Source organism: Chiroxiphia lanceolata, chromosome 15, assembly GCF_009829145.1.
Source record: "Chiroxiphia lanceolata isolate bChiLan1 chromosome 15, bChiLan1.pri, whole genome shotgun sequence".
Lineage (NCBI taxonomy): Eukaryota > Metazoa > Chordata > Aves > Passeriformes > Pipridae > Chiroxiphia > Chiroxiphia lanceolata.
In genome coordinates this window covers 15,811,739-15,827,036 of record NC_045651.1, presented here as the reverse complement: position 1 = coordinate 15,827,036, position 15,298 = coordinate 15,811,739, and the positions used below count along the sequence as shown (strand labels likewise).

The window sequence follows — 15,298 nt, the reverse complement described above, 5'->3', positions numbered from 1 at the left end:
GGTTATCAAAAAATATGTGAAGAGTCTGCAAATGGCAGGATGGTGAAGAAAGGCAAGATTCTGTGAGCACTCCCTAAATAATAAATTATCAGGAAATTCCTTCAAACTTTTCTTCTATTATAAAGACAGATAAGTAATAGATATGTAACATTCTTTGTTTTTTCTCTACAGCATCAGCAAATCATGAATCTGTTTTTGCCACTGCTGTTGCTGATGACAGAGAGGAATCTGTATATGCTTAAGCTTAGGAAGAAGCTTTGTAAATTCTCAGCCATGACTTTCTGTTATTTATATAGAAAGAAATTAGGTGTTAATTCTTTAGTCCATATTCTGCTCTCATTTCTGTCACTTTTACATCTGCACGAATCTGTTCATTGCAGTTCTCGTTCTCCTGATTTATACAATCTATCACAGGGAGTGCAAAGTAAACAGGGAGGTAATTAAAGATATCAAGGACACATAGGAGAGAGAAACTCCAGTGAGAATCCATCAAATGTGTCGGGCCAGGCGGTGAAAAATCATGGTGTGTCTGTGACAGCCAGAAGTGAAATAGAGAGCAGAATAGGAGTTGTTTTTCTAAAACATATTGAAGAATTGCCAGAGTGAAAGATAGTGAGTGAGAATACATTGGAGATGCCAATTGCAGAAAGCCAAACAGCCAGGCTAAGTTTGTAATAGGAGGAAATAGAAAAATTGGGTGAAGACCAAGTTACAGATATTGGGATGAAAAAGGGAGACAGAAGAGAATTAACTGTGAACTGTATTTTCTAAAAAAAATGTAACATGGGTGGCTGAAAACCAGCATGAAGGTGAGAGAAATTTACCAGATCAGTGAGAGCAAAGGGATTTTTAGCCTGATTGAATGCAAAACTAAGAATAAAATCTGAGCCAAGGTGAAGAAACGCGGGTAATGAGAAATCTTTGAGGTGCTTGCATACTGAAGTTGAAGCAGCAGGCACAGAACAAAAGCCACTGCTAACAATCTTCTGTAAACACTCCTTTTGTTGCTGGAGTTGTAGACAAATGTTTACAGTGTTTGTAAACCTTCCAACCACTGAACCTTGAAGAAAGAAATCAAAGATATGCAGGTGATTGTGCAGCTCTCTTTAATGCCAATGCAAACCTTGAGGAGAAAAGCTGTAAAACTCAAGAGGCACTCAGAAGATGCTGAAGGTCTTAAAATCAGAATTATAAAGATTTTTGATTAATTACTTTTTGCTTCTCTGCCTTATTTTAAAATGTTGATGATTTTTTTGAGGCAGGGATGTGAGATTAAGCAGCCAGAACCAGACACAAGGAGCTGTAAAGCAGAAAGTGGAGGGAGTTGTGAAAGAAGGCAAAAGGCTGCAGTTGAAAGTATAATTGCACAGATGTGGTAGCCAGGAAAGCAGTCCACAGGGTCACACCCTACAGTGACAAAGAATCACACAGAGCATTGAATATGGGTATTTGAGGTGTTTTAGCTGTATTGACTTAGTGTGAGTTTTAAAGAAATAAAGGCTCCATTTTTTGTAGCCTGTTTATAGAGAAGAGGGGATTCTGCAGAGTGTACCACAGCCAGGGTACAGCAGTGCTGTGTCCTGCAGGGATGTTGGTGTGGGGTGTGTGTTTATTCATCCTTCTGAGCAGATGTGAGACTCATTGTGGCCATTATCTTCAAGCTCTTCCTGGCTCTTGTCATGATTGATGACACTTGATTTTTGAAAGGATAGTTACAGATGTATAATGGTGCCTTCCAGCAAATTTCAGGATCTGCCAGTCTGTCTCAGAGATGTACTATAGATGTAATCTCAGAAGAGGGTCTGCTAGAAGAAAAGGAATGATTCAAAAGTGCAGAATATGGGCTGTTGGCCGATGGTTCTCAAGGTCCCTGCTTGGCCTTTTTGCTTTTGTGTTGTACTTCACTTTCTGGGTTCAGCTCACACCAGCTCAGACTTTCCCCTCCCTTTCCCTTCATCAATATTGCTCATCCCACGACAATTCAGCTCACATGATCTAGGTCTCTTAATCATCCTGTGTTTAATCAGGATCTATTTTGGTCCTTGAAGGCCTCAAGAGCAGTGTGCAGTGAGCACAGGACATTTCTTCATCAGTGTTTTCGTTTGCATCCAGGTCTGCCTTGGAAGGAGCCTCCCAGTTGTTTCCAGTTTGCACTATTCCCATTGCAGAGCATGTGAGATGGGCTCTTTATTGATGAAGGAGAAAACAGGTGTGTTTGGAGATATGTGAACCCAATAACCAGGAGATCAGTGCAGGGGATGGGGCTGGAGCTGCTCTGAAGCAAAGCGTGGACTTAATGTGCAGAGCAGATGCAGGATCTTCAGCAGGAATTATTCCTTCTGCAATATTCCTCCACTGCTGGTGGTGGAGGTGTCAGAATCTGCACTGCAGGAGTCTTATTGTGTATCTTCTTCCCTTCAAAATTTCCTTCCAGCTGTGTCCTTCTTTCCTTCCTGCAAACCTGCTTGTGCAGGTTGCAGCTGATGAAGTGCCTGGTCCTTCCTCTGTCACACAAGTGCTTTTCAGCCATCAGAGGTTCTCAACCTCCTGTTAAGAAATGATGCATTAAACAATAATTTGCATTTTATTAACTGATTGCAGGATTCTAACGTGAAGACAAGTGCACGCTGTTTACTTTTAAGCACCCACTGTAAAGCTGTGGCAGCCTCAGTGTCTCAGATTAACCAGAGTGTTCTGAGGACCAAACAAACTGGGACATTTAGAAGAGTGTCATACAGGGCAGATTTATCCAGTCCTCCAGCTAATATTAATATTCTCTGGGATATTTTTCATTCAGATGGATTTTTGTCTCCTGATTTCAGGTCGCAGTTTCCCTCACAAGCATTGCTCAAAATACCTGGGTGAAAATGAGTTCACCTCTGCTGAAATATTCCTCCAGCTCATATTATGTTTGACTGAGCTGACAAATGGCTTGACAGCATTCTTGGAATCTGCCAAAATACAATGTCAGGAATGACAATGCCATGCAAGGTAATAATCTAAATGAATGTTGCTGCAGCTGAGCAGTCACATTCCTGACTTTCTGTAATTCAGTCAGAACCAGGCAAGGCCTCGGTTGTTTGTTTCTTTGCAGAAGTTTGTTTTGTGTTTCCCTGTTAACACACGATTAGAATTCACGTTTCATGGTTACCTTATAACAAATTTATCACATTTCAAACTGTTCCTTAAATAACAGTGTGAGCTGTGGGAATGACCTTTGTGTTTACTCATTGTAACCTTAATAGATGTGTGAAATTTATGGTAAAGGTGTGTCTGTGTCTGCATTGGAGGGAGAGCTCAATTAGAGCATGTTTTTGGAGATCCTCAGCACATTTCTTTAATTCTATATTCTGCAGCTGCAGCTGTTCTCTAAGGTACAACCTTTCCTCTGATTTTATATCTCTAAGGTTTGGGGATTAGTTACGCTGCAAGTTTGAACTATTTTCCCAGTTGTTAGAATTAAATTGCTGGTTGTACCAGACCTCAGGTGTAAAATTACAGCTGATCAAAATGCAAGTGTTCTCTTTTTCCTAATGAATTCTTTATGGCCTTCTGTACTCTTCAGTTGTCTGTCAATACTGGCTTTTTCAGGTTCTATTCTTTGTTAAAATGCTGTTTTGATTTTTCTTTAGACCCATTTCATGATTTAATCCCTTTAACAGTGAGCACCTATAATGTCTAGAGATCAGGAAGAGAATTCTATTTACAGCAGAACAGTTCCAAAAGGCCTTTTATGAGCTCTGGAAGCTCTGTGTTCTCCAGAGCCACAGGCACTTGGTTAGAAGGTTCCTGAGACTGTAAAATAAAGTTTTGCTACATCTTCCTTTCTCATGTCATTGTTCACTCCACGATGTGCCAAACTAAACACTGACCTTTTATCCCTGGTGCAGAGGCACATGTTCTGGCAACTTCAACAGTGCATTATATCTCCCTACAGGAGACTCCTTCAGATGTTCTGTCCTTGATCCCAGTGCATGCTACTTTAAGAAATGAAAGGTCACTTAGTTTTCTCAAGTCCATCAGAACTTAGCTGGAACGTTGCTTTGTCATCATGATCACAGCTACAGAAGCTTAATACAATATATGTATTTCCTGTTTTTAATTTACCCTTTTCTAAGCAGCTCTGAACATGCACCAGTAATGTTGTTTTTGGAGTGTGTACTGGGTGAAATTCTCTCTGTGCAAAAGCAGGAGTTTTAAATGATGAATCAAGGGCCAGTGGAAGCATAAATAAAATGCTCAAGGTTTCTGAACTCCTGTAACAGCAGGGTATCACAGCTGAATCTTTCTGCTCACGGGGTTGACATGATTCTGAAACGAACAGTTCAAGTAAAGCTGACACAGTTTGTTAGGGGATCAGCTTGTAGCTGATACAGTGATGTGGGGTTTGTTTGCAGTGCTTTTGGGGTGGGTAGTTCTGGGATTGGTGTGTAGGGTATGAGGGGTCACTGTCTCCCTCCTTGAGGGGAAGATACTAAGATGGAGTAAAATCTTCCTCCAGTGTTGCTGATGTGGCCTTTGCTCACTGGGACTTGGGGAAGTGTGGAAATTAGAGCAGCTTTTTCATTGCAAATGCAAGACTTTTGGGGCTTAAAATGTCCAGCATGGGTCTGAAGCTGCCTTTGGACAGTGTCCTGTGCACTTCCTAAAAACAAATTCTGCACAAATTGAGTAGTCAGGTGCTGTCCTCTGCTAAAATAAAATAGGGCCAAAGCACATGGGAATCTTTGTGCTGTGGCCACAGCCTTGGCATTTAAACCCCACTGGAGCCATTACTGCACTTTAGTTATCTCGTGCCTGAACCAGAATATTTTGTTTCTTTGGCCTTTTTGTCTGACTTTTTTTATTGATTGTTTGAGCTAAATCCTTTGAAATACCGTTCCACCAAAAACTCTTTCCCTATTAAAATACTATTACTTCAGCCAGATGGCAAGTAGGAATCACTGATGAGAGGTAACTTACTGTTGTTACTTTACAGCTGACTCAGAAAATCAGTCGCTTAATATTCAGAATAGTCTTATTTAATCATTGTAATTAATGAGGAACCGTCAGTAAAAAAAAAAAAAAAAGTTGTGTTGGTGCATCTTCAATGACTTTTCAGGAAATGGGCAGAGATAACAGGAGTCTGTTGGTAACGAAACTGAGTCATGAAGGACTTCACTTGTGGCTGCCCCATCCCTGGAAGTGTTCGAGGCCAGGCTGGGTGGGGCCCTGAGCAACTTGATGTAGTTGGTGGCATCATGGGCTGGAAGGAGATGACCTTTAAGGTCCCTTCTGACCCAAATTATCCTGTGGCTCTGTGATAATTGAATCAAACAGCCCCAAATATTATGGAAAACTTCATCCCATGATAGCTTTTATACTCTGATCCAGGTATTTCAAACAACCTACTGGGTGTTCAAGTTCTTGGGGATAAACAAAGGGAGGAGCTTTGAGGGAGATGCACGTTTTTCACTGGTTTGTTCCCATCAAACTTGCCCTCAGTTTTGCATAATGATTTTTGTTGTTGTGGGTTTTGGGAGTGGTTTTTTTGTTTGATTTGGTTGGTTTTTTTTGTTTTGGTTTTGGGGTTTTTTTGTTGGTTGTTTGTTGGTTTGATTTGGGGGGGTTTTTTTTTGGTTTTGTTTTTCTTTTTAGAATGGGCAAAATGGCAGAGACAATTAAAAAAAGAAAATTATAAACTGGAATGGAAACTGCCCATTTGTAATGGCTCACAGAGGTTCTGATGTGAAATGTGTACAACCACCTCACACCCTCAGCATCTGCTTTTGTCCTGGACTGGTTGACCATGAACTTCTTCTTCCTGATGCACTTCTAAAAAATTTCAAATATTAGCTAAAACTGCTAAAAGGGCTGCAAAGTTGTCCTTTTCAACAGCAGCACAGCTGGTTTGATTTCGACCATTGCAAAGGTTGTTCTCAGCAATACTTGGAGCTGGGTTTTCCTTGAAGCTGCAAATGGAATACAGAGAAATGCCTGTGTGCTCCCAGGGCCAGTGCATTGCTCATAATCCAATATAGTTCATGCAGTCTCTTTCCAGTCATTAGTTATGCATTTAAATAAGTATTTGAAAGACTTGGGACATGGTAACTAGTTTAACTGTCTCTATAGATCTCAGAAAATGGTGTCATTAAATATCAAAGTTAGATAAATTGATTTTATTCGACTGCTGTTTGTTCCCTCGCACATTTTGGCCATTGGGATTTTTGTATCTAAGTGGAGCATCAATATGATTTTATTCATAACTTTTATTTTATAACTTTGATATTAGGAGAGTTATCACTTTATCCCATAATGAGATTATTCCCATAATGCTAAATTAAAAAAAACCAACACGACTCAGAACAAATTTCTGAAGACTTCTTGTAAAATAAACCAAGAAATAACTATGCATTTAATCACTATGCAAATTGGTTTTCACTGTAAAACAGTTCTCATATGTGAAAGCAGGGGTAGCATTACATTTTTTTATATGAATGTTGTTCTCCAGACACAACCCCCAAATGATCAGCTAAAAAGAACAGTGATTATGTCAAAAACAGCTCCTGCAGCTGCACTGTCAAAGCAACAAGGGCACTGAGAGTGAAGTCACATTGCCAATGGCTTTATAACCTTCAAGCTTAATGTGTTTGGCTTTCAAGCTGCCTGAAAACAATTGCTTTCTGAGTGTGTAATGCGAGTTTTTGAATGAAAATTAAGACGTGGAAAGAGTTTAGCAGTTCTCCTTTCAAGGTTTGTTTTCAATATTACCCCCATTGAGAACGTGATTTATTAACCACACTATTCTCTCTATAAAGACCCTGCAGGGGGCCCTTCCCCGCCAATATTTGCAATAATAAACCAAGATAAAGGCACAGTGATTTTGATAAGTGGAAAACAAGCAAATGATCGTGTGAAAAAAACCCAACCCTAGCCCAGGTTCTCAGCTGAGAATCCTCATTTCCCGTGGTAGGCAATAAAACTTATTTTTGTGCTTTGGTTGGAACCTTGTGAGGCTCAGGAGGGGCAGGGAGTTGGGAATCCTTGCCTGGTGTCGGCCCAGAGAGCAGAAACAATGCTGCTTTAAGGAATTCCACCTGGAGGAGGGAGAATAGATTTTAGTTTTCTCTAGCTCTGCTTCTTCCTTCCTGTCCCATTAGGTGCTGTATATATGTTTTATATAGGTGCTGCTCGGTTTGGGAAAGTGGGAATCAACGATTCCCGTTCTAGTTTTCCATCTGCTCTTGGAGCTGTAGCATCAGCGAGTCCATCCCTTGGGAGGCTCCAGAGTTTTCCCTTTCGGGGCTTGCGGGAGCTTTGCAGCACAGCCCGGTGTGACCGGAGGGACACACTGAGGTGTGAAAAGCCTCGTGAAAGTGAAGTTAGAGAGAATTACTGAACTCCAGCTGGGCTAACAGTCTCTTTAGCACATGCTAATGAGGGGAAGAGTTCAGGCAGAAGGGAATTGTAGGTCTAAAGTCGGGTCTGCCAAAAGAGAGAGCAAAGAACACTGAAAGCGAGGCATTTTTATGGGGTTTTTTTAGATATTTCAGCCCAAGCCAGCCCAGATAACACAGTTTTGTGATTGTTCCAGCCACCCAAATATATGAGCCACGTGTGCTGGCACAGGGCTGTGCTGCAGCAGCTCCTGGCTCACAGCTGGCCCTCATTCATCCCGCTTGGAGCACAAGCAGAGAAAACGAGCATCTGTTTGCCCTCGACACTGTAGACAAACCCTCTGGCTTCGTTCTCGTGGATAAACAAAGAGCAGTTTGGGGTTTTTTAAGAAATATTTTTAATTCTTGCTATATTTGTCTTTTCACAAATGAAAAAAAAAAAAAAAGAAGAAGAGAAATCCAACAGAAACAACCAAGCACAAAATAGAGCAGCTGGAATATTTCCATGTAGAAGCCCTCATGATTGAGTTGTAAGGAATGACAATTCTTATTTTGCCTGATGTGTGTTCAGGGATAATATATATTGTTCTTTTTTTTCCCCCCACATTTTTTAATTTCTTTTTTAAAATTTTTGCCACCTCAATCACTGTGACCGTGGGTAAAGAAAGTTTTGCCTATGACTTTCTGGACATTGCTCATGGAAACTTCTGGAAAAGTCTTTGAGTAAAACAGGAGTGGCAAACCTTCTTTCCTGATACAGCACAAAAACCCAACCCCCAGCCAACCAAAAACCTCTTTTAATTTCTGAAAAAAAGAAAAACAGTAACATTCTGTGCCATATTGAGGAGAAGAAGTTATTTTTGCCACGTCAGTGGCAGCTGAACAGAAGTCCACGTGCTGAGAATTTGAGTCTTATGGGACACCTGAGATTGCAACACATGGTCAAGGATCTTTTTGATGCACATCTGAGGACTTATTAGGGCATGTATTTATGTATTTTATATAGTTATTAATAAACTAAATATCCACAGCACGAGCACTGCTAATTCACTGAGCCAAAGCATCCTGTTTGGATGTACATTCTCTGATTCCTGGGGGAGAGAGGTGGTTAGAGATGCCTTAACTAGAGATGCCTTAACTAGAGATGTGTTAACTAGAGGTGCCTTAACTAGAGATGTGTTAACTAGAGGTGCCTTAACTAGAGGTGTCTTAGTGAGCCTGGAGACAGTTCTTGACACTAGCACAGTCTGGGCACCTTGGGAAATCTTTATTCACTGAAGTACTCAGTGGGTAAAATATTTTCTCTTCCTCTCAAGCAAATAAATAAATAAATTACGTGTAATGTGCTGACACAAACTATTTGCTTTTAAACAGGCACTAGGCCTTGGGGAGATATTTATGATATAGGCTGGGTTGACTTTAGCAAGCAGCAGCTGGTGCTTTAACACTGCTTGCTGTTGGAATGATCTTCTCCACTGCAAGGTAGAGAGGCAGAAAATGCAGCTGCATCTTTGTGGAGCTAATTTTAAAAGAAGCAATGAGCTGGTAATTACCACTTTTTCCAGCTGGTCCTTATGAGGGTAAAAGGTTTATTCATTAAGGGAGAGTGAAAGAGGAAAATACTAAGCAGGCTGCAAAGAGGGGTTGATAAATATCCCAGCTGGAGATACTTAGGAATTTAAGCTCTTGTTGGTGGGATTGAAGATTAGCCCCTCAGGGTTCTCTGTCAGTCCCGGGGTTACTCCTTTTGTGTAGGAGTTTCCTCAGGAGGGATCTGTGATGAGAGGTTCTGGTTGGCTCTGCTCCCTCCAGGCTCCTCAAATCCCGGGGGATCCTCCCAGACCCTGGGGGAGAAAACTGAGCTGAGCTCCTTCTGAAAGGTACAAAAGCAGGAGGATTTTCTGGGGAATGTTTTCAGTCAGCATCTCCTTTCTGCTTGACTCATACCAATAAGTTATAAGCTCAATTAATGCGACAAATATAAATATTTATGAACCCACGTAGTTAATGTTTGGCTGTATTTATAAACAAGAGCATCTCGCAAGAGCTTCTTTTTGACAAGTAAATAAAGTAAGTATAGAGAGTGTTTGTGTGTTAAATTAATCATGCTTTGTTAACTCTTCCAAAATATCAAGTCCTTGGTAATAACTAAATCAAAAAGTGACAATAGAGAAGGATTAGCGGAAGTAACTTTAATAGTTATATTTCAGAAAGACACGAAGCTGTTGTTTACTTTCTTAACTGGTAGAACAAAAGAGGATAAATGTTTAGTTTTACCATGAGTTTCATTTTTTTTTAGCTGTATTGTTATTGCAGTGATATGAGAGGTAATAGGAGAGAAGAGCAGCCTCATATTAATGTCCTGGTCTTTGAGCAATTTCTATTTGCTGACTTTTCTTAGAAAACTGTGGAAATTCGGGAGATTGTGTCAGACCCAGGTCTGATTTTTGCAACTCAGAACTCACTCTGTGAGTTCTGATGCATCTGTGGGTTCTGATCAGTGAGGTCTTTGAGAGTTCTGACTGTTACAAACTTTTTCTGGGCTTTCAAACTGGCTCTTTTTAGTATGCCCTTTGCATGCTTAGTTTAAGATATGATTATTCTCTTGATTGACTTTGTTGATGGTACATCAATCTAAGTTTGCTGGATTTGACACCTATGTATCGAATGATAAAAGAATAGTTTGTTAAGAAGCAACCATTTATTATGCATGACATGGCAAAACAGATTTATATCACTTCAAAATGCATTTCCTCTAATCTGTTGATTGCTTAGATCAAAATAATAAAAATGCAATAATGAACTGAGGCCCAAGTCTAGCAATTTATATTTGCTTTTATATTTGTTTTTTTCATTCGTTATGATCGCAGCTGATTTCTCAGCTGAATTTCCCAAGGGTAAAATCTAGAAGGAGGGTTCCATGATGCAGAGTCGTGAACAGATGCAGAGCTGAAAAATACAGCTCCTGTCCCAGCTTTTGGAGTTGAATTAGTGTGGTGGGTGTCACAGGTGAGCTGTTCCCTGCGGGAGGAGCCTTTCAGGTTCTCCCTTCCCAGCCCAAGCCTTGTCTACCCCAGGTGAGCAGGAGACTTTCTGAGGGGGCAGGAAAGAATCTCACCTCACCCTACCCCTGCTGATGAGAACAGACCTCTGGATTTCCTCAAAACTGGGGTTGGGAACAGCTTGCAGGAGTCAGAGTTCTGTTCCTGAGAGTGGAATTTGGATATTTAACTTGTGGTGTGAGACTGAGTCCATGAGGAGTGGACTCATGGAGACCAAGCCAACACTTTGCTTTTCTGTGACACTGAGTGGAGCTGAGGGAGTCAGACCCAGGCTTGGCTTGCTGTATCAATTCTTCTCTTTTCATGCATGATTTTAGGTGTGCAGAGTCCCTTCAGTTAATTAAAAGATTGACTCAGTCATATGCAGTCACTGAACCGTAGGCAAAACCTTCAAAGTGTGAATTCCATGCGGGGAGCAAAGATATTTTTAAATATTTGCTCATCAGAAATATTTCTCAGTTGCTGTCACCTGTTGTATTGAAGTGGATCCGTGCCTGGTTTTGCCTTCCCTTCAAAGTCCATCAAATAAATAGTTTTTAAAGCCAGCTAGGAAAAAAATTAAATTACATCTCTCTTGTATCAGGTATGTAGAGATGAGTGTGTGGAAAACCACTTTCTGGTGGTTTTGTCAGCCAAAAGGAAACAAAAATGCCATTTTTTTGGGTGCTCTAAGAGAAAGAAAGGTGCTAATAGAATGACATTTGGCTAATAGTGCACAGATAAAAACTGGGTCATGGCAGCACAGGTGGAAAGGGCAGAAAAGAAAGAGAGAAAATTATTTCATTTGTGGGTGAAGGTCATCTGGAATAAGTGATTTCATGTTTAAAAGACCACCAAGGGGAAAATTGATGAATGTTAACATAATTTTATATTGCTTTACTTCATTCTTTTTTCTTTTCTCATTTGTAATGCTTCCGTGGTCAGGAAGTTGAGGTAGGTTTTTCATGTTTTAACTTGTAAATATCCATAGAGTGAATAAAAGTATTAACAACATAATTCATATTACACTTTGAACTCTTATGATCAATTGTTTATATTGCTATAAATGAAGTGTGTTGATACGTGTTAATTACTAGTGTGTTAACATTAATTAGCATGTTAATATGAAAATTACAGAAGACATGAGGGATTTGAAGCACCTTTGTATCTGTCCCAGTAGAAAGCTCAGAAATGCATAGATTTCTTTCTGTCAGGAAGGTGTTTTATTGAATGGGAACGTTAAATCTCTTTGATCAAGCTGATTGTATTTTTATATATACATAAATATGTATATACTTTGAATTATACCCCCTGGAGTCAGTGTTCTGTGTGTGTTGCTGTACCACGTCCTGCTTTGGTGTTGGAATAAGTTCCAGTGAAATGATGGAGCTCGAAGTTCCTCCTTCTAACAAAAGTCATCTCAGGATAATGTTATAAATCTGGGCACCTTCCAGAGTGCTGGCACAGAGCCCTGCCTGCTTCTAAGGCAGAGCTTTAGGTGGGGATTTAAATGTGACAGAGGTTTTCTGCTCAGCCCTGTCCCCAGGGTGAATTGTACCTTTCTGGTGCCAGAGCCGCTCAGCTTCAGGTCTTGCTGGTGTTGATGCTGAAGTGAAACTCCAGTGCTGGATTTTGGGTTGTTGTGGTTTAATCCCAGCCCTAAATACCACCCAGCTGCTCACTCACACCCCCCAACCCTCCCTGCTCACCTGGGTGGGACAGGGAGGAAGACTGGGGACAAAAAAAAAAGGGTAAAACCCCTCAGTCAAGATAAGAACATTTTAATAATTAAAATACAATAATAATGGTAACTAAAATGGTAACTAATAATGGACAAAAAAGGAGGAATCAACCCCAAGAAAGACCCTACAATTATCCCCAGCTCTGATCAGCCCCTCCTTGGCCAACTCACCCAGTTTCCTTACTGGGAATGAAGCTCTCAGGTGTGGAATATCCCTTGGCCAGTTTGGATCACTTGTCCTGGCCACGCTCCCTCCCAGCTCCTTGTGCAGCTCCTCCCTCAAGAAACATGGAAAACTGAAAAGTCCTTGGCTTGGAGTAATCACTACTCAGCAACAACTCAAACATCAGTGTGTCCTCCCCATGATTCTCATCCTAAATCTTGGCTGAGAGGAAAATTAATTCCATCCCAGCTGAAACCAGGAAAGTTGTCCAACTGGCATAAGTTATTTAGAACTCTATTGCTCTAATGTGTGTACAGTCATTATTTACTCCTATAAATAATAATGGGGTTTATATATTGAAAATCTCAAAGGTTTTCTCTATTGGACTTCTCAGGCTTTTTTTCCCCCTCTTTTTCCTTGTGTGTTTTCCACGTTATCTCACTGTGGTTTCAGGCACATTCTAAAATAAACATAGTTTCGATTTTCAAAAAGGAATACTAAACAGGTCTGCATGAAGGAGGAGGAATAATAGGTTTACAGATGAGATGGCTGTTTTGTAGGTATTTTTGTGAGGAAGGTGCATTTTTCGTAAAATATTCCTTTGACACTGAAATTGAGATAAACCCCCTTTCCAACCCTTATTTCAAAACTGGCTCCATATGCCACCAGCATAAGAAATCTTTCTTGGGAGTTGAATTATTTAACAGTTTCTGATGTTGAAAACCCAGCAGCAAAGCAACAACTTGGGAAAAAAAAATGTAAGCAGGCAAAAAAAAAAAAAAGAATATTTTGTTGCTGGAAAAAAATTATTCTGCTAAAAAAGCTGAAAGCACATTCTGAAAAGTGATTAATGCTCGGTGAATTTAGCAGTACATCATCATCAATTACAAAGCATTGCATAACCATGAGGGGTTTGTGTATTAACAAAACTGTGGAATTCAAAGGCAAGTCTGTGATTCTATTCTGGTGGGAAGAAAAAATATAGATAATTTTGATGTATCTGAAATAAATGATGAATAATAGTCTTTGGTGTTACTGTGGGACAATATCACTGTCCATGAAGTCAGTATAGATACCAATGAATATACTGGGGGAAAAAACCCCACATTTCCTCCTGCTTGTCATGCAGAATAATTCAACCCAGCAGGCAAAGAGCAGGAGAGCAATCCCTGGTTTTCCAGGCTGTCCATGGTGTTCCCAAAGCAGTGCTTGTCCATAGGCTCCATCTCCTGGTGTTCACTGAGGGCATGGAGAGGCCCCACTCCTTCCACTTAAAGTCTGACTTCCAGGTCTCCAAAATCTCCCAGGCTGAGTTGACTGGATAGCAGGAGAGCTCGTGAAATTCAGTGTGCTGGAGATAAATGGTAAACAAAGTCTGATGGAAGAAATAATTTCAGTGTCTTATTGCCACTGATGGGTTTTTAGTTACCCCCCTGGCAGGAGAAAGAAATCTCAGTGTCATTCTGGACAGCTTGATGAATACATCTCTTCAGTGGCATCCCTCAGGAAATGAATATAGAATACTGGCTATATTAAAAAGGAAACAAAGATTAATATGCAGAAAAATATCACAGGGTTATAGAGGTTTTCTGTGCCTCCTCCCCTCAAATCTGTTATTCTGTTGTTATCACGTCCTCTCAGAGAGGACACAAGTGCAACACACAGAATGTGCTGAAACTGAGATAAAAACTGGGCTTGAATCCCAGTTCTTCAGGACTGGGGTTGGTGGTACTCTGAAGGAGGGGAAACTTTGCCTTCAGATAAATATTTGCCAAGTACACAGCACAACTCACCTGATTTGGGCTAAATGTGTTGGGATCAAAAGATGAGCTGAATCATTTGTGGTTTAGTTGTGTAAAATTGTACTGAAAAAAAAATGATTGTATTTCATCTGAGTTTTCTTTTTTTCTCTTTTTTAAATCCCCATTCAGGATGATTATTTCAGAAACTGGAATCCTAACAAGCCATTTGATCAAGGTAAAGACAGTACATGTTGTGTGGTTGTCTTCAGCTGTTTTGTCATATCCCCATGTGGTTCATGCCTCTGTTCCCCTGCCTGTCCTGTGCCTTAGTGAAGAGTTATATTCATGCATCTTAGTCACAGTTTGAGGTGGTTTATGTATAAGGGTTTGACTCATCTCTGTGGTTTTCCACCATGTTTTTAAATCCCCACCCCTTCCAGCTTATATTTAATGGTGATACGTGTGCCCAGAAATATTCTCTGTAACCATGAACCTCGGTTTAACAGGCAATTTAAACCAGGTATCTTCCCAGCCATTTTCTTTCATGTTTAAGACTTTGCTAAATTAATGTCATAAATGTAACTACTGCATTTCCTAACACTCAAGGGGCCAGTTCTCTGCAACCAGTTGTATGAATTTTTCAAGAGAAAATTGGTGTTGTGTATGTGCTGCTGTTTCAGATGCAGGTTCTGTAAATGACGTTTTGCACTTTGTCTTGGTGAGTTTTTAAGTTATGGCAGTAGCTTCAACAATTTCCAGGGCAGCCACCAAACAACAGGGAAAAAAAGCAATTAAATAATACTCTAATTGTTGGGTCCAGAAAAGCACTGGAAACAACAGCCATACCAGGAAAAAAATTCAAAATCGTTGAAGTGTCAAGGAAGAAAATACTCATTGGAAGACTTTGAAGGTGCTTTCGAAAATTTCACTTTATTTCTATATTTCATAGCCAAACGTGTTCCTTGTATTGCCTGTGCTCACAGGAATATCACTGGGGGCTTAGACATGTTAGAGCTGAAGAGTGTAGATTCTCTGTCTTTATGGAAATGGAACTTCAATGTCAAAGGCAAGGGGAAGTTGCTGCTTTTGTCATGACACAGATCCACAGAGATTTTCAAAGGCATTTGAAGGATTTAGGGTTACAAATCCCATTGACTTCAAATGGAACTTGTGCTCCTACCGCTTTCAGAGGCCTTGTGACCCTCTGTCTTCCCAAGGGGGAAAACAAAAGAGGT

At 40.3% G+C, this 15,298-nt stretch overlaps 1 protein-coding gene across 2 annotated transcripts in view; it reads left to right on the top strand.

The window, feature by feature from the left end:
* Window positions 1-15,298, top strand: part of SPOCK1 (SPARC (osteonectin), cwcv and kazal like domains proteoglycan 1) — a 265,743-nt gene that overhangs the window by 69,885 nt on the left and 180,560 nt on the right. Inside the window, exons 3-4 of one of the 2 annotated variants that reach the window (XM_032702920.1) lie at window positions 11,363-11,371; window positions 14,253-14,298. In XM_032702920.1, coding sequence (XP_032558811.1) covers window positions 11,363-11,371; window positions 14,253-14,298 — 55 coding nt within the window. The remainder of the gene's footprint in view (window positions 1-11,362; window positions 11,372-14,252; window positions 14,299-15,298) is intronic. The other variant, XM_032702921.1, reaches the window with a different exon arrangement.